Here is a 20061-nt window from a genome sequence, read left to right as displayed (position 1 = left end):
CAGAATGTTTAACATCAAGACAACCAGCTCTAAATCCCCCAAACAGGTAGGGTTGGCTAGGAACACATGGGATCTTTTTATTCTTCCCTTTAGGCAAGGACTTCACAAACTTTGTGATAAAACTTAATTTGCCTTTGGAGTCTCTTAAAATGCCTTGTCACCAAGAATCTCCCTAGATCCTTGGGGAGCCACTCAACATGACTGGTGAAGAAAATCCCAGTCAATAAAATAGAGGCCTTGGGCTTCCCTGGTGGCGCAGTGGTTGAGAGTCCGCCTGCCGATGCAGGGGACGCAGCTTTGTGCCCTGGTCCAGGAGGATCCCACATGCCGTGGAGTGGCTGGGCCCGTGAGCCATGGCCGCTGAGCCTGTGCGTCCGGCGCCTGTGCTCCGCAACGGGAGAGGCCACAACAGTGAGAGGCCCACGTACCGCAAAAAAAAAAAAAAAAAAAAATTGAGGCCTTTATTCTGCAGCTTTCTCTTTGCCACGTGCAAACAAGCAGGTGGCACAACCAGCCAGGGACCCTGAAGCAGTGCTGCCCCTCCCCCCTCAAGGCCTGGGAAACTAATCAGGGGCTTTCCCTGCCCTCAGGGATCAGAAGCTGCAGGTGGTCCCTCGGAATAAAATACAACTTGGAAAATCTGGCTGAGCAGAGGTCTTAGGGCAGCTTGGCAGTCAGCATCTCCTCCAGGGGAAGACAGGTAGTTTTCAGAAGTAGGGTGTTTCAGAATCAATGTTTTCCAGAATTAAGGCTAGGGTGAGGGAAAAAGCCTCCTGATTTTTATCTAGGAAGTGCAACTTGAAAGTGTTTTAGGTACACAGAACTCTCACAAAAGAAAAACAAAGTTGACTTTAAGGCATTGCCAGTTTTTCCAAATTAAGTAAATTAAAAATGTGAAAGTGTCTGTCTAGAATACAGTTGGCAATCATTAGCTATTAGCTGAATCAGAATCCAAAGCTTCTGGTGCAAGGCTTTTGATGGAACCTCATCCTGACACCACCAAGCCTTTCTCAACAGTGCTCAGACATTTAAAGCCATGGTAGGTGGACGGGGGATGCAGACTCCAGGGAATCCCAGCTTGTGAAAAAGGATTGAAGCCACGTGGGGAAAAGCATATCTCTAAACCTGAAGATCACAAGTATATCACAAGTAAATTTGGGTTTCAGATTCTTGAATTAAAGGATCCACTCACCCACCCAACTGTTGAGGCACAAATTAAGTAATACTGTACCTTTATGCATACTCCTTCCCACCACCAAAAAAAGAAAAAAAACAGGAATGCTATCAACTAGTACAGCACATCTTTTCTGTGTAACATATTTAAAAATAACAAATCTAGGAATAGGGTTAGTCAAATTTTACAAGTTTTAAAAATAAGCCAGTGCAGGCAAGAACTAAAGTCTTATATAAATAAGTAGTCAAGCTACCATCTTCTTATAAATCAAAAGCAACTGGAATGGAATAATTTACTCTTTTTGGACACTTCTAAACCTGGGGACCCCGTCCAGGGTACCTCTGATGAGAGGGAAACTGCTTTTCCTTGCACACTTCGAAATACAGGCCCCTCTTCTTTTTATCATGGACCTAAGCAAAAACTACTTTGTGCAGAAATGACCTGTTAGCAAATTGGCCCTTTCCCTTTCAAAGCTGATTTTTAGAATCTCGTGCAAGTGACAGCGTGTGTGCAGACGTTTACACTCTCAGGGATTCCACCAGTTTCCAAGTATATGGTGCCATCTTCTGTGTGTAGGATATCTGTGATTATTTAAAATCTCTGTCACTTGTTAACAGGGATGGCTAATAGTTCTGAAATGGGACATCTTTTAAGAAATGAATAAAAATCCAAAAGCTCATTTAGGTTAAATTAAAAAGTGATCTTTCAGGATTTGAATCTAGGCACCTGACAGTGTTAATGTTTACTAACCTACTGTTCAGTCCAGAGCAAATAACTTCAAGATCAAATAGTTTTTTAAACTTGATATTGGTAGGCAAGTGGCTTCTTATCTCTCTAGAATGGCACAGAGGACCCTCAACTGGAAGTCCCATTGTGCCAGCTAATCTGAAAGGCTTCCCCACGTTGAAAACAGTAACAAGGGAGAAGAAACACTAGTTTAAAAATATAATTGGTCTGTCCCATTGCTTTTTGGTTTTTTAATCATGACAGTTAACTTATTTTGAGTTTCAAATATTATTAAAGGAGGCTGGGCAATTTTCATGCTTATCAAAGTGAAGCATGGGTCAGATAAGGTTGAAAAATATTGCTTTAAAAACTCCATGTTGTCCACCTAAAACTCCTCTAAAATATAACATCTATTAATCAAAAAAAAATTCCGCAGGTGCCTATCAACACTGATTATGTATCGGGAAGCCTAAGGAATACTGTGACATCTAGCCATCTTCATCCCCATCTCTCCTGCAGAGATTCGATGTACTTTTAAAGAGACTGGTCACTTCCCTAATGCCTGGGAGACTTGTGGAAATTGGCTTCTTAGCTTATTTGCACTGAAATTAAGCTACTTGCAAGAATAAATATTAATTGCAAAATACGGCAAATGCTTGATACTTATTCCCTCATGGTGCCAAAGCTTTGGCAGATTATTTTTTGTGTTAGGATCAAGTGAAGTCAAAGAGATCACTGATAGTTGTTCCCCAACATGACTGGATAGATTGGCAGCCCTCGGGAAAAGAGAAGCTTTTAACTTACGCTGGGGTGGCTGGGAGTCAAAGGGCATCATCATTTTTGGTCTCATTCCCCGCCTTCCAGCCAGTGTAGACATGCTGTCCTCTGATTCATGCCCTAGACATCAAATATGGAGGCTGGTTACAAACATGTGCCCTAGGCCAATGAGCAGCCTCAGCAGTAAAACATTTCAAGTGGGGGATTCAGGACTCACAAACAACAATGGGACAAGGTGGTTCTGCAGGAAGTGAAATAAAGAGGAAAATGACCATTAGTGCATTACAGGAGTCCCTGTTGAGTCAACTCAGTTGACACAACGCTGCCTACCATGCTTCACTGCAGGTCTGTGAGGGAGAGCAGCCAGACCAAGAACATGCTGAACACCACAATGAGAGCTGGGGCCCCACTGAAGGGATGGAATGAAATGCACAGACATAGGCTACGTTGTCTCAAATGCTTGAGTGTCAGGTTGGTGAACACGATGAGAGACCTAACAGAGCTAGAAGACTGTCTCATCTGGGTATAGAACCTCTCCCTCCTAACAAGCTAGCTATTCTTCATCAGAGGTTGATCCTGTAACACACATTTCTTTAAACCTAACCTCGTATAGGAATCACCAAATTAAGGCAACCTTACAAAATGGAAAATGGTTTAAATGAAAATAGTCTCCAAACATTTGGGAAAAACCTGCACCTCTATATGAATTCCGCCTTTGATGGATGTTGCTGTCCATGGAATTGTCAACCGGTGTGATATCTTGAGAGTTACGAGGAATTGGAGTATCAGTCATGATGGGGTTTGGGTCTGGAGACTTATCAATGGGTTTCAGCTCCAGTCTCTCATGATGGATCCAGAGGTCTGGGGGTTTGACATCCTTGGAGTTCCCTTTGTACTTGTGGGAGCCATTCACTGATTTGCAAGCAGCTCGTTTCCTAGGTACAAAATTAAGAGGATTTTTAAAAGTAACTCTTGAATATTATTAGTCAAAAGGTTTCAATGATTAAAACTTCCCTTCTGAGAGATGCTTCAGGCAAGATCAGAAACAAACAAGAAAAACAGAGTCAAGAAGTTTCCTTCTCGGAACAGTAAGTGTATCACTGCTTTGTCCACATTATTTAGAGGTATGTACATGGGCATATTTGAATATTGCCTTGTGACTTTTTGAGTATAAGCAGATTAGACAGCATTTTTGAATCAAATAATTTCTAAAGCAAAAGCTTTCTCCCCAAGTTTCCAATCAATAGAGAAAGGACACCGTTAACTAGAAATATAACAATGGAGTAGACATAGAGTCTGCTTATAAAGGAGGAAGGGAACTCCATTTTAGGTAACTCAAACTAGGACCACCACTGGGTTAAGTCAAGAATGCGGATGACAGTGTCGACTTTTCTGTGCCTTAGTTTCTCCATTAAGTCACTCACCCAACTCAATAAGCATTTATTAGGTACCTGCTGTATGTCAGGTCCTATGCTGGATTGCTGTACCCTAAGCACTTCTGGCCAAGTGAGGAAGACAGACACTGAACTTTTTTTTTTCTTTTTTTTGCGGTACGTGGGCCTCTCACTGTTGTGGCCTCTCCTGTTGCGGAGCACAGGCTCCGGACGCACAGGCTCAGCAGCCATGGCTCACGGGCCCAGCCGCTCCGCGGCATGTGGGATCCTCCCGGACCAGGGCACAAACCCCCATCCCCTGCATCGGCAAGCGGACTCTCAACCACTGCGCCACCTGGGAAGCCCTGAACTATTATTTTTAAATGTTCTGAGCTTAATGAAATGCCAAGTGTTATAGTAACCTCTTAATAGCTGGACATACAGTGGACAGGAAAAATGTGACGGAAAAAGTGACATTTAAGCTAAGACCTAAATGGGACAGGGCAGAAGGTGCATTCCAGGTGGTAAAATCAGATTATGTCAGAGCCCTGAAGCACAGAGCAACAGCCTGGTGTGTTAGAGGGACTGTAAAAAGTCCTGAGTGGTGGCAGCGTAGGAACCATAGGGAGAATGATATGAAATGATGCTGGCAAGATGGGCAGGGATTAGATCATAAAGGGCTTTTAGAGCCACGCCAAGAGTCTGCAGTTCCCTCTATGAGTAAAGAGAAACCCCTAAATGGTTTTAAGCAGGAGAGTAAGGAGATGAACTCTGAGTTAAAAATTTAAACCAACTGGGATGTGAAGAATGGATTTGAGGGGTAGGGAACAAAACAGGAGGGCAGTTAGGATGCAACTGCAGTAATCTCAGGCATGACTGGCGGTGGCCTGGGACAGTGAGAATGGAGGAAAGAGAGAGATCTGGCAGTTATTTAGGAGCCCCAAATGACAAGACTTGGTGAAAAAATGGATGTGGGAAAGGATAGGAATAAAGAAACAAGAGGAATAAAGGATTATGCCGAGGTCTCTGGCTTAAGCCATTTACTAACACTGGGGAGAAGCAGGTTTGACAGAAAAGATTATAAATTGTTTTGGACATGCTAAGTGGCTCTGAGACACTACAGATGAAACATAAAACAGGTAATTGGTTCTGAGACTGAGGCAAGCCTGAGACTCAGAAGAGAGAGTCCTTGGCTAGAGAGAGGAATATGGGAGTAGCTGAAATTCAGAAGTAAATGAAGCCAAAGGAGCAAGTATCACTAGGAGAGAGCGTAGAAGGAGAAGAGAGTAATTCTAGGACCAGGCCCTGAGGAATGTCTGTATTTGATGGCTGAGTAGATTGGAGAGGCTGCGAAAATGAACACACAATCACGGAATACAAGAGAATGTATTCAAGAGAATGTTTCAAGAAGGAAGGAGTAGTTGACTGTGTTAAGTGGGGAGAGATTAAGGTAAGGACTGAAAAATTTCCTCTGGCTTTAGCAATATGGAAGTCACTGGTGACCTCAGCAAAAGCAATTCTGCTGCAGCAGTAGGGGCACAATTTGGATTAGAAAGGACTGAAGCATGAATGGGCAGTGAAAAAATGGACAAGTGAGTGTAGACAAGTATTCAAGAAATTTGTGGTGAAGGGAAAGACAGAGATTTGTAAGTGGTTGGTGGTAAGGACCATGCAACAGAGGAAGGGTTATAATTATTTCTTAAGATAGAAGAAGTTTGAGCACACTTACATGCTGAAGGGGCAGAGCCAACAGAGAGTGACAGGTTAGCTGTGCTGGAGAAAGGGACAACCACAAGTACAAGGTCTTAGAAAGCAGGAGACGCTGGGATCCAGACGGTAAGTGGAGAACTGGTCTCCGAAAGGAGGAAGGGGGAGAAAATGATTATTCCCAACATGGAAAGGTTTTTAGATTTGATGGTGGCACACTGAGGTAGTTCTCATCTTTTGAGAGTGAGGGGGCTATAGAGGGATGTGCTGAGAAACTACAAGGGGCTAGACTCTAAATACTCTGTCAGCTTTGAGGTTGTAAGAGTCTATAAACAGCTACAATTGAAATGGGAGGTGTCTCAGGTATTAAAGAGGAAGAAAAGTACTGAGAAAAGCTCACATATTTTCGATGGTCAATGGAACACTTGGAAAGCAGATCACTGGGGGAGGAGGAGGGGAAAGCTCTATGAAGACTTGATACAATTCTTTTAGCCAAAGGGACGCAAATTATAGGACCTGCAGATGCAAATACAGAGTACAGAGCCTATTACAAACTCATTTTCCTACCTCTCAAGCTGAAGACTAAGTACTTTATTTTTTATTTACTTTGAATTTTAAATCGCCCCAAACATTAAGGAAGTTTGTCATTTTGTTTTTCCAGATTCTTTTAAATAAAGATCTCAAGATGTCTAAAACTAGATGCAAAATCAAGTTCATAAAGATAAATGGGAAATGCTGAAAAAGAAGCTTATAGAAAAGTTGTAGCATAGAAAAATCTTATTTCTGAGGTTTTAAAGAGAAACAGTTTTCTACAGTCAAAGGTAGGTAGGGAAAGCTGTAAGAGGCAGCAATCAAGAGGCTTAAAAAGAGAGCCCCCATTCTCTTGGAAAAATGATGAAGGTGAGCTACAGAAAGCTATTTTATTTCGGCAAAAGAAAGATTAAAAACATCACATAACCTACAGAAAATGACATAAAGCCATTACTAGTAGCAGTTAGATGGTAGCTTGTACTTGCCCTCTATTTTGAAAACAAACAGATTTATTGTTATTAAATACTTGCATCCTTGCCTTGGGCAGACCAGGTCTGATGATAATCACACAGACGTGAATTTCCCTTTTCACTTTATGGAGCAATACCTCCATCTTACGATCCTTTAGGATACTGCAACTAAAGTTGTTCTATTACCCATACTGTGTTTTTGCTATTAGGGGTAACTCAAGAATCTCCTTTTTTATGGCATCTGTCTTGCTGGCCAGAGATAGGAGTAGAATATGACCTAGGGTCAAGGATTCTCTCAGGTTCCGGAGTGCAGGCTGTTATCAAGCACCATATTATGCTATCTCCTCTAGACAATTAGCCGCAAGCCTCAAAATCCCAGAGGAGTTCAGAGCTAGCAGCCACCTGACCTCTCTGCTAATGTGATATGCTGATTATAAGTAATCCTTTCTCGTTCATTTAATCAATACATCTCTCCACCGCATTCCCCCCACCCCACCTCCTGCAGTCCCAACCTCAACTTCTACACTTGGTAGCACTTCTTTAAAAATACTCTTAAGCTTAGATTTAGAGTCTATGGTCTCTGGTCTCCGTCCATCTCAGCTGACATTTGTGCCATGAAATTCCACAAACTCCTGTGCATCTGGTTCACTGTGTGCACAGAGACAGTCTTCCAAAGGGGCCCCCAACAAGGCTGGACATTGTCCACTTTCCTCTCCAGATCGATTGTCTACTTGGCTCTGTGACTTGAGAGGTTGAGTTAAATGAACTATATCTACAAGGTAACTCTGTCCCTGGCTTCAAGTTGGTTTGGAAGGTAGAATGCACAGGCAAGACACTGGAAGGTAGGAGGTATTTTCTCTCCTGCCCCCTCACTGCTGGGCTGGAGGTTGGCAGTAGTTACAGTCCTACCACCCCACACGGTTCCTGTCGCAAGCCCTCTCCTGCTGCTTCAGATCCCTGAAAACAGCTCTCTCTTCATCAGAAAAAACCCTCACCCTTTTAAGGGTGACAGTGGCCTATCACTGCTGCTGGCCCTTGAACACTGCTGCCTAACGCTAACGCCACCTAGGACATTGTAAATGGTCCCTTCATTAAAGCCTCCTTCACCCCCTTTCATTGTGCCACCTCTTTCCTGCCAGGACCCTGAATGACACACACTTAATAAGAGGAACCATTCTGCATTTCCTTTAAAAATATTTGAAACATCGCTTTTCACATATTTTATGTTTTAACTCTGTGTACAACTCCAGATACAGAAGTCACATAGAAGCAAAAGAATACATACAAAAAAAATGTATGGGCTACAACTGGGGCTCCTTACTTTTTCTGGTGAGAAGTGGTACGCCTGGTGCAAAAGACAGCGATGATCACGACCACCACGATGGTGATGACGCCAACGGAAACGATGATGACCAGCAGCATGTTACTGTCTAGAGGAGAGGTGGGGCTTCCATGAGGGCTGTTACTGCCTGGAAAGGGAAAACCGTACGCTTGCTAGTGTTAGAGAATTCTAGCATAAAATCAGGCTACAGAACCGTCATGTGAGTATAGATACTTCTGTGAGCTTCTTGATAACAGTCATCACCGTGCCTTGTATAAAAGTGCCTCATGAACACAGCCACCTCCACTAGATCATGAAATCTAGAGAGCGGAGTTTCTGCCCTATGCACAGTACCTTGCACAAAGCTGATGTTCAATAAAAGTTTCTCAAGTTATACTGAACACTATGCTTGGACAAATAAGGGGGTCTGTCTCCTGGTGTCTTATGTTGTATGTAAATTCATTTTATAAAGCACCATTTGTGAATCATTTTAGTTTTCTGACTTGCAAAACTATTTAAAAAATGTACATTCATAGAAAACAAAAGGTTTTTTCCAACATATAGATGTCTGCCATCACAAAAAAATTATTTGAAAAATAACGTCTCTCTTTTTATAAATACACAGTCTATGCAGAGTTAATTTTCTTATTCAGTTTCAGGAAAAAGTATGTACATATGCATTAATTTGACAAATATTTATTGAGTGGTTACTATGAGCCAGGCATTGTTCTAGGTACTAAGGATGCAACAGTGAACAACAAAGATAGGTAGGGGTGGGGGCAGACAATAAACAAATAAGAAATTATTAGTTTGTAATAAGTGCTATGAAAAAATAAAATGAAGGTATATGATACAGAGTGACTGGGTGGCTATTTTAGATTGAATGGATGGGAAAAGCTTCTCTGAGGAGATGGCATTTGGGCTGAGATTTGAATGACATGAATGATCCCCCCATACAAAGACCTGGAGGAAGAACATTCCATAGAGAGGGAATAGCTAGTGGAAGGATCCTATGGCAGGAATGAGCTTGGCACGTTCAAGGAAGAGAAAGGCAGCCAGTATTGCTGAAGCAAAGAGAGATATGCAAAGTTAGAGAGAAGGAAGTAAGCAGAAAAAAGATGAAGGTGAGGCTGGAGGGGTGTGCAGAGGCCACATCATTTAGGACCTTGAAGAAACAGATTTTCTTCTTCCTATTATTGTTCCCTCATTGCTCACAGGATGAGGCTCAGCTTTTTATCAAGGCCTTTTGTAGTCTTGCTCTTCCATTTTCTGAAACATAGTTCTTTGCTTCCCACCGCGTTATAAAAGTTATGCATGTTCATATTATAAAATATGGGAAATCCCTCTACACAGATCTAACCATCATGGATAGATGACATCTTTTCTTCTAGTTACTCTCTCTTATTGCCCTAACAATCAAAGCTGTACAATTAATAGGATGAGCTGTTTTGCTTAACTATTGCTAGTGACTAAATATTTAGTCACTAGAAGAAGTACTTAAGAATTGAGTCATCCTACCCGTCTGGGATGTTGTGGAAGAAATTCCTACCATGAAGGTATGGCCTAGGAGCCCGTGTTCTTAGAAAAGCTCCTAAAGTGATTCTCATATACAGCCTGGCTTATAAACTTACGATCTAATCCAAACTATACTTATTGTGGGAATCCCTTCCATAACACTGGATTGGATTAGCGGAACTTTCACTTTTGATTCTATGTTTTTATAGGCTACTAAGCACAGTCCTAAATGTGGGATAATTTTGACAGCTTAAGAGCTTATTCTTCTACATTTGCTTTAATCACTTTTATCCTTCATTTCTGAGAAAAAAGTCAGCAGATAGACAACTTAAATTGTACACACTGATCTTCAATAAAATAACATTTTTATATTTGGGAACGACTATGGAACTGGGAGCCAATACAATTAGATCATACTAGGGCCTTACATAAAACTTTTATTAACAGCAATGCTGAGTTACTGGGTGGGGCAGTGGTGGGGCAGGCACTGCAATCAGAGGCTGGGGAGCTGGGGTGTGAGAGGCAAGCAGAGGTGGTGGCGGCAGTTCTTTCCTGCATTCAACAGAGACAAATTCTCATTTAATTGCAGTTGACCTCTAACTTCTGAGCTGGCCAAAAGCTCCCTTTTAAAATAGAGTAAGAATGAGCTGCCAATGGGAGCATCATCCCTCCTACCAGGGACATTAAGGCTCACCTGGACTACTGCAACAGCTTCCAAACCACTCTTTTCTGACTTCATACTCGTGACACCCAACTCATTCTCTGCTGTCATCAGGGTAATAATAGTAGATACTCAATAAATGGAAGTCATAGTTTACCAGTAGTATCAGACATCTTACATATGTTACTTACATGAGGAAGCTCACATTTCTTAGCATCAGCACTTGAGCTTTTGACAGGCTGGTTCTAACCTACCTTCTCTAACACAAGACTCTCTATCCTGTCTCTAGGCAGTGTGATCCCTGGAGAAAGCAGGTTTAAAAAAAATTTTTTTAACATCTTTATTGGAGTGTACTTGCTTTACAGTGTTGTGTTAGTTTCTGCTGTGTAACGAAGTGAATCAGCTATACATATACATATATCCCCATATCCCTTCCCTCTTGCGTCTCCCTCCCACCCCTCTAGGTGGTCACAAACCACCGAGCTGATCTCCCTGTGCTATGCAGCTGCTTCCCATTAACTAGGTATTTTACATTTGGTAGTGTATATATGTCAGTGTTACTCCCTCCCTTCGTCCCAGCTTATCCATCCCCCTCCCCATGTCCTCAAGTCCATTCTCTACGTCTGCGTCTTTATTCCTGTCCTGCCCTTAGGTTTGTTAGAACCACTTTTTTTTTTTTTTTTTAAGATTCTATATATATGTTAGCACACGGTATTTGCTTTTCTCTTTCTGACTTACTTCACTCTGTATGACAGACTCTAGGTCCATCCACCTCACTACAAATAACTCAGTTTAGTTCCTTTTTATGGCTGAATAATATTCCATTGCACATATGCGCCACACCCTCTCTATCCATTCGCCTGTCAACAGACACCTAGGTTGCCTCCATGTCCAAGCAGGCTGTTTTAAACTGCCATGCCTCCACACGTGCTTTTATTGCGTCCTAGGATGTTCAACCCCCTCCTCAACATTTAGCAATCTTCTCTGTGCCTTTTAAAATCTGGGTCAGAGATCATCTCTTCTACAAAGCTTTCTCTTTTCTCTATCAGGTAGTTTGTTACTCAACCCTCCTGTTCCTACAGCCTGTTACATAGAACCTGAACCTTTAGAAATATGTGTGAATAAATGAATGAATGCATAAATGAAAGATAAGACAAAGAAATAACTGCTTTTTTCACAGTCTTGAATATTATACTGTGGACAGCACATAAATATAACATATGTATCCCAGGAGGAGAAACTCATAAAGTCCTAGAACTCAGAGCCTAAAGATTTCTTGAAGCAAGCAAATTTGTCTGGCTCTCCTAGGAACTGGCTGATTTCACAGAAGTCTGGGCAATATCACTTTTTATTTAAATAGATACTGGAGACTGAGATAATTTTATTTCCACAATTAGATCAGGAGTTTCCAGAGGACTAGAAACTCTTTTCCTTTCTCTTCCATATGTTTCTTTTTTTTTTTTTTATTGGAGTAAAATTACTCTACAAGTGAGGAGACAGTAAGGGTCATTTCTAGTAACTACTTTTGTGGACATTTTGCCATCCTGGATTCCCACATCTGGTATAGAACCCCATGCCTTTCAGGCTGCATGTGACAGTGGACAAGGCACAATCTGAAGTCAGAAGACCTGGGTTTTGGTTCTAGGACTTCCAGAATATGTGGGTGGATCCAGGCACATTACCTCTCCGCTGAGTCTCTTAATGTATAAAATGGGAATAATGATACTTGTTCTCCCTGCCTCACCACAGTGTTATGAGGATCAAATGTGATTTCATGTGTGAAAGTAACTTACAAATGGTGACGTTCAGTAGAGAAGTAGGTGTCATCATGTAAGTAATTAGAAGGCATCAGCTCTTAGGATGGCTTGGAGACTGGTAATAATTTTTTAGAATTCCCAAACTAAAAACACTGCAGTAAGTAGTGTGGGGAGAAATTAATGATTCCAAAGCATTTCTCTGCCTCGTTCTAGATGATAGCTAATCCCACTAAAGGGTTTATTTTTGAAAGCAAGATTCTAATTATTTTCTAGAGGCAGTGGGCAAAAGGAAGACTTGTTTGTTTAGAATTATTTTAAGCTGGATATGTGGGGAAACAATTTTATTTCTGGATCCTATAATGAATGAGTTTTTAGTAATTCAGCAAACATTTGCCAGAAAATGCCTGAAGCTCTATTAAAGAAAAAGAAATGAGTAACATGCTACAGTCCACCACACAGGAGCTACAAAAAAGAACTCAAGATTTCAAGCAGAACTGCATCATGCCCACAGGAGGCCAAAAAAGCCACAGGAAGGGCTTTACCGCTCATCGGAGGTTTGTAGTCGGATCCTAGGTCTGGCAGACGGCTTCCTTTCCCTGCAGACCCTGAGGCTGAAGAAGAAGAACTCATGTCAATAACAACCCAATCCATTGGTGTGACAAGTCTACTTCACAGCTAGTGAGTGTTTTCTACAAAAAAAAAATATTTTCAGTCTACTCTGTCCATGAGAAAAGGAAGTAGCACACACACAATGGGAAAATATAGCCTATTTGTGTAAAACAAACTAAGGTATAGCTTTCTATGCAATGAGGCATCTGAAAGTCTGACACCCTTGTTCCATGGCTGTATCTAAGGTGTAACAAAGCTGCCCCTTGCTGTTAAGGTTTCTCTAGCCCAGGAAACATTTGCTGAAATACTACCCAGAGCACTTATGGCTAAAGTAGCTTCTCATGGAAAAGGGACTAAGGGGACCAGTTAGGCTAATCTGCATTAAAGAAATGGACTCTTCCAAGGGACCGGCTATGTTGATCTGGCCTAGTGGGTGTCAGTAGTGTTTTATATTTCTCAAAATATAAAGCTGCCTTTCCAAATATAAAGTTACCCTAACGGGAGCAGGAAGGCAACTGGACATTCAAACTGGGTTCTCAGTTCTTGCTCAGTCAACCTAAACATCCAAAGATAAAAAAACCAAAGTCTTCCCTCTAGTTGCTCACAAAGGACACTGTCTCCTAATCCATCATCATGGAACATAACAAGTGAGGCTGCTGACCTTGGGCTTGGGACCACCTCATAAGCAGACCTCAGAAAACACAAATATCAGCTTTTTAGAAATTTATATTCTTGGTCGTGAATTTTATTCTTCATATTTATAGAAGAAGCTGCCTTGTAAAGCAAATATAAGGAGTCCGTCCCCAGTAAAGCAAAGGTATTCCTCAGTGCAAAGTCTGGGGCCAGAAGGCAGTCTCATGCTTCTTTTGAAGAAGTGTGCAAGAACTGCAAAGTAGAGCTGTTCCACATAGTTAATACAGCACAGTGCGTAACCGACTGCCTGCACCGCAACACCGGCTCCATCACGCACTAACTGTGACTTTTGGCAAGTTACTTAGCTATTATTTTTGGGTCTTAGTTCCCTCATTGTAAAACAGTGATAATAATGGTACCTACTTCATGAAATGGTTGTGAGGATTAAATGGAAATTTAATCCAATAAAGTATTCTGAATACTGCCTGACACACAGTAAATGTTCAATAAATATTAACTACTAAATAAATCTTTAGGGAAGAATATTATCTTATCCTTTGCAGAGGTAAAGAGCATGAAGCTTCAGAAAACACTTACAAATGAGAGTTATTTCTACAAAATAAAGCTTGCCTGGAAATGCATAAACCAGATGTGTTGCTGTAAAACATTACAGCTAATATCAAGTACTGCTATAAATGATCAGACTTGGAGGAAATGGAAGAAATTAAAATCTGAAGGTTCCTGTATGAGTTCATTTAACGAATAAATCTAGAAATGAAAACAGTATTTTCTATGTTTCCAGAAGCTCAAAACCCCCAAAGAAGGTCTTGGGTATCCAAAAGGGCATATTCTAGAATTTAACTCACAGTCCTTGACCCTTTCCCATTGTCCATACTTATTACTTTATCCCTTTACTTCTGATGCCGTCATTCCTCCCAAATGGCACACACCATATTTCAAGATTCCAGTTTTTCTTTTCACTGTGATAAGGTGGCAGAGATGAAACAGCCCTTGTAAGGCTCTTCATATTTAAGTGTACTTATTTGTCAGGTAGCCCACATTTAAGCCAAGCTATCCAGAGTAACATATTATGTAAATAATTGCCAATGAACACACTTTGCCAAGAAACCGATTGACTTAATTCCCATATCTCTTAACATTTTTCCTTTATATTTAACCTATGAACAAGAAATTCCAGGGATTAGCCAAACACCAAAAATAAATATGGGCAAAGAATTTTAACTACCAAAGGTGCGGCGTAGCTGAGAATTGCACCCTGGCTTATGGGGTGAAGTGAGGGAAGAACAGTGAGCACATTTATATTCTGTGCATATTCAGTATAGTTACTTTTCTATTCTCAGGCTTAAGTCAAAGGTTCTACCATGATTAGGGTGCCTTACACACAGACACACACACACAGACACAGAGGTATGTTTGCAGTTTCTCTAACATACAACAAAAGGCTCATTGAATGCAAACACATTTCCAAAGCCCTAAAACTTGAAACTTCAAAATTTGAATCTTCCTTGCCATTAACCAAGATCCAAAGACTCTGTATTTCTAGTAACTACTCCTAAAGAATAAAAGCAACCATCAAATTTACTTTTACTGCTCTTAGTACAGAAAACAGATACCAACTTTAGCTGACTTCCCAGAGATGAAAATCACAAAGTATAGTTACCTCTCCACCATAGCAATTGCAGTGAACAGACTACACTGACAATTTCAAGAATGGTGACACTGAGGCCCAAGCTTCCTAAACTTCCACTGTAAACTGTCTCTATCCTGTTTTAAAATGAGCAGATATATTTAAGAGAAGAAATGGAAAAACAGCTCTGAATTAAGCTTACAACAAGAGAACAGAGACCACTAATTTTGTCACAGATAATCACACAATTCAGTAGGGTACATTTGTAGATTTTCTGTTGGGGGGAGGAAAAGAGGGTATTCACTGAATTTGATTAAATTTTTCACTTAGAGATGTTAATAAAATTCTAGATGCTACAAATATGACAAATTGGTATGCTTGTTCTCATCATGGCCCAAATCCCTATCTGTGTTACAGAATTTCAGTATCTTAGCGCAAATGATAATCTGGCCCACACTTAAGGCCAATCTCCTACAGCTGCAGAAGTCTGACTCAGTTTTTTTCCTGCCAGTCTATTTAGCTCCTAAGTATCAATAGATTCCCTAGCTTTTCAGATACTCCAAGTGCCACAAACATGGACTCAACTCTACTGTGGCCAATAAATATTTGATTTTTAACACATGGTACTGGTACTGATTTTCAGGAAAAAAAACCCCCAAAAAACCAAAAAGCTAATAATAGGTCACAAAAGAGAGGAAAGGAAAGAGAGGCCATCTACTCATTTACCTTGATCATTAGCCATTTTATCAGAGGAGTCCGCTAACAGGCCAAGCACAGGGGAAGAAAAAAACAAGAGCAAGGATCACAAGCTTTGAAGATGGGACAGGCAGAATTTTTAAAGGAAAAAATAAAAACCCACAAACTTCCAAACACGTTGAGTCTTGTTTTTCGTACTAACAGAAAAGAAATCCATGTATGGTTTCCATACTTCCAGACTCAGTCCCCGACTTTTATTCCTAAGCTTACTTGGTTCAATATTTTACCTTCACTTTCTTATCTAGAGTTTTCTCTAAAGGGCCCCTTTTGAGAAAAGCCTCAACCCTTTCTCTCTACAAAGGTCCATGAATAAGCCTTTCAGGTTAAGAGCCTGCACGTGTTGAAAGAGAATCATCCATCACAATAAACATGCTACTACGCTGTGTGGGAACCAAGAGAATCCCATCTGATCTGACTGGTAAGAACTTTTAGATCACTGCGATTCATCTGCCTCAAACAGCCTGAAGTCAAGAGTTCCCCTGTAAATTATATGGTTAAGTCAGTAACCTAGGGAACACTGATTTGGTAGTCAGTGGGTGGGATCATTTTGAGATAAATGCTCACACTGTGGCTCATAAGCGCATCATCAGGACTTCCTGTATCATCCAGTCTCTACATGCTAAAGTGACATGTGCACGCATAGCCCCACTCAAGAGACACACAATGAAACACTCTGTTTGGGAGGCTTTACCTTTGGGTGTTCTGAACTGGACAGCTTCAGACATGGGCCCCATGCCCTTTGAGTTCCGAGCTTGGATTTTGAAGTAGTATGGTGTGTCAAGTGTTAATTCTTGTATCTGGTGAGTCAGCCTGTTTCCCACAACAGGCTCAATAACCCAGTCGTGTATCTCTGCATTCACGTCCGTACTGTAATATATGATGTAACCTATCCAAAGGAATTAATGGGAAAAGAAATCTTATTCCTGGCTTTTTCTTTTGCAATCAGTTAAGTCAATAAAGATATATGTTACAGCATATACAAATAGAGAACTAGTTACAGATTAAATTAGCAATGGTAAAAAGCATTTTAAATGCTACACTAAACATAATATAGATAAAACCACAATTTCAACAGTGCCAGACTAAGTTACCATCTATATCTGCAGCTGATGTAATAAAAGTAAAGATAAAAATATAGGGTTAAATATTCTCATAAGCTAGGAAATTATATAAGGAAAATAACCTAATCATCATTCTAGGGTCTACAATTAACTCAATGCAGTTTTGGAAACTAGTAACTAGTAACGGCCTGACAATGCTATATATATATATATTTTTTTATTTATTTAATTTATTTATTTTTGGCTGCACTGGGTCTTCGTTGCTGCATGTGGGCTTTCTCTACTTGTGGCAAGCAGAGGCTACTCTTCGTTGTGGTGTGCGAGCTTCTCATTGTGGTGGCTTCTCGTCGCGGAGCACGGGCTCTAGGCGCGTGGGCTTCAGTAGTTGTGGCACGCAGGCTCAGTAGTTGTGGCTCATGGCTCTAGAGCACAGGCTCAGTAGTTATGGAGCACGGGCTTAGCTGCTCTGCAGCATGTGGGATCTTCCTGGAGCAGGGCTTGAACCTGTGTCCCCTGCATTGGCAGATGGATTCTTAACCACTGCACCACCAGGGAAGCCCATCAGTGCTGTTTTAACTCTCACCAATGTGATTTCCCAGGAGAAAAACTCCTAGGAGATGCGCAGCCACCTCTGCTAAATTCTCCCAAACTTGGGGTGGGTGAAGTCACAGTGAAACGTCACCTGATACATCCACCAGAGGGCACTCAATCTCCATGGCTGAGGCAGGAAGAACCACAACCACAAGCCTACCTGACCTACACAGCGCAAAAATGCACTGCATCATTACTGGTTTTAAAGACAAAACAAAATGTAATCCATGTCAAGTCATGCTTAATTCCTTTATGGAAGAGGCACATTCTAAAACCTAAAGTAAAAATTTCATAAAGACTTGGGGTTTATGGAAAGGGATTCCTATTGAAAGCCAAGGCAGGACAATGCTAAGAAAGGCCTTCAGTTTCCTTAGGCTGCCTTATTCATACGAAGAAACTTTAGGAGGCGTACACCTACCTGGAGCAGAGGCAGGTTTTCCTCCCTGATAAGGCCAAGGAAGGCATAGTGCCCTCTACTCTGAAAAAATTCAAGGTCCCTTCAAAGGCCTAAGCCAACTCGGACTTTTAACTCTAGTTGTAAGAGCACAGGAAGCTGAAGTAGCAGCTCTGGGTGAAAAAAGAAACTAAAAGCCTAATGGGTTTTTTTGGCTTCTGGGTAAAAGAACTGAGTTTATATTTATTGGGTATTATTCTGTAGAATTAGGCAGGGTCTTTAATCTCAAAGCTGGTCATCTAATCAGAGATAGAGAACAGCTTTCCTGAGGAAAATAAATATGTCCATAAGTTCCACTATAACCAAAGGCTGTCTAGTACAACCCACAACCTTCAGACTTTCATGCAACATGGGTCAGAACAACCAGCTAGTGAATCATTTTTATGTCACTAAACAGCACGTCCTTGCTCCACCTTCCAGGACCATCATGACTCACATCTCATAAAATGGCCAAGGCAGCTTTAAGACCCCCATTTCTCCTAACAAGGAGGCACCCTCCTGGAATGCTTCTGCCAGGCAGGAACAGGGAACAGTCACACACTCAAAGGCATCTTAGGCCTCTTACCTGTAATTTTGCCATTGGCTTCAGAGGGAGGCTGCCAATTTACAATTATGGTCCTAGGTTTTCCCTCTTTACTCACAACTGTCACATCCTTGGGTGGAGAAGTAGGAACTACAAAATAATAATACTTTCAGTAATTCCCATCCATTTCAATTTAATTCACCCTTTCCTCAACCCTTTCCATTTAGAAGGCACAATGAAGGGCAGAGGCAAAAAAGATAAAGCCTCCTGGCTTCAAAGAATTCACTGTCTATCTATAAATAGCTCCAATGAAAATAAAAATATGCAAAGTACCAAAGAGGAAATATCACACCATGAGGATACAGTATAGGCATCCAGATGGGGAGGTCAGGGATATGCAGGCTAGTTAGGGAAATCAAAAGACATCTGTAGTCCCTGCTTGATAGATCAGGAGACTGAAAATGAGAAATGTTATATAATGTGCCCAAGACGACATTTTCCCCCCAAATTGGATTGTTTTGTTAGAATAGTTTTAAGTATAAAGTAACTTTCTCTCTACCTACAGTTGGCTCTCTAAACCAAATACAGTGTTTGAAAACCACCATTCCCCCAAAGAATAAATGATTTACAAATTGATGGGGTTTTTTTTTAAGTTAAATTTACGCTGAAAAGATACTGTAAACTATTGAAGGTTATTGCTCTGAAATGTAAAGCTGTTTATGGAACAGAAAAACCAATAAAATAAAAATGACAGTGCATCTGTATTTCCATGTTATGGCTGAAAACTTTTAATGTACTAGTTGGAAAATGAGCAAAGTAAGTATATCCTTAAATTTACTTTTCTCTTCCTAAAATACTGGAATTCTCCTAGTATAAAACGGAAGGGAGCCCAGTGAAATGCAAACTCCTGATGGAGTATCATTTATTACCTAATGGGCTGGAATGAAAGCACAAAGATATTCTTAAAACTGGCAAAGAAAGCAAACTCAAGGTCTATTTAAGCTTTTGTGCATTATATTTCTTTCTCTCCAAATCTAACCCCTTTTCTCTGCAGGAAATTCAACCAACTGTGAAGATAAAAAGACATTAGGGCCAAACCCAGTCTACGGAGACTTTATAGCTCTATTTTTTTCATTATTCATTTAAAAGAGAGAAAGAAATAGGAGGGTGGAATAGACAGAGCCTCCCAACGGTTACACACCTCCCCATGCTAGGGAAGTACAAGGGGCAGAAGGGTAGGTCTACAAGTGAGCAAAAAGCAAGCAAAATCTTAAAATTGGATGGCTTGCTTTCCCCTTGATTTACTTAGCTGTCTTTTTTCTTTCATGTTTACTTACAGAGAAAAACCCTAAGAATACTCCAGTGGGAGATTTTATAAGACACTAACCAGTTTGCAAGAAAGCTCCTAGGGCAGGCTTGGGAGGCTCTGGTAAAGTGCTGAGGCTCTAGCAAGCATAGCATTGGTGAAGGGCAGCCCACTTCATCTTTTCTATCTCAATTTCCCAGTAAGGCAAGGTTAATAACCGTAATTCCTTACATCTACACAGTGCTTTACAATTTACCATGTACTTTATTTATAGGGTACTTTATTTTACCCTATAAAGTAGGAAAGGCAGAGATCACCCCTCTTTTATAGATGGAAGAAATAGATTCAGAGAGGCTGGATGACTTGCTTATGATCACAGTCAACATATGGTTGACCTTGGAATTGAACTCAAGTCTCATGACTCCTAAAATCTAGTACACTTTGCATTATATTGTCCTATTTGCTAAT

General features: G+C 40.9%; 1 protein-coding gene across 5 annotated transcripts in view; it reads right to left on the bottom strand.

Moving 5' to 3' along the window:
• The window catches only part of NEO1 (neogenin 1), a 240200-nt gene that overhangs the window by 9471 nt on the left and 210668 nt on the right, over nt 1-20061 (bottom strand). For 4 of the 5 annotated variants that reach the window (XM_029239259.1, XM_029239260.1, XM_029239256.1 and 1 more), the window contains exons 19-24: nt 18330-18437; nt 16350-16544; nt 12555-12623; nt 8080-8227; nt 3374-3612; nt 2705-2797 (exon numbers count right to left, since the gene is read on the bottom strand). In XM_029239259.1, the coding sequence (XP_029095092.1) occupies nt 2705-2797; nt 3374-3612; nt 8080-8227; nt 12555-12623; nt 16350-16544; nt 18330-18437 (852 nt within the window). The remainder of the gene's footprint in view (nt 1-2704; nt 2798-3373; nt 3613-8079; nt 8228-12554; nt 12624-16349; nt 16545-18329; nt 18438-20061) is intronic. The other variant, XM_029239257.1, reaches the window with a different exon arrangement.

The sequence above is a fragment of the Monodon monoceros genome, unplaced genomic scaffold (assembly GCF_005190385.1).
Source record: "Monodon monoceros isolate NGI ecotype Baffin Bay Population unplaced genomic scaffold, NGI_Narwhal_1 Super_Scaffold_21, whole genome shotgun sequence".
Lineage (NCBI taxonomy): Eukaryota > Metazoa > Chordata > Mammalia > Artiodactyla > Monodontidae > Monodon > Monodon monoceros.
Note: the sequence above shows the minus strand (reverse complement) of the source record. Positions and strands in the feature narration are given on the sequence as shown.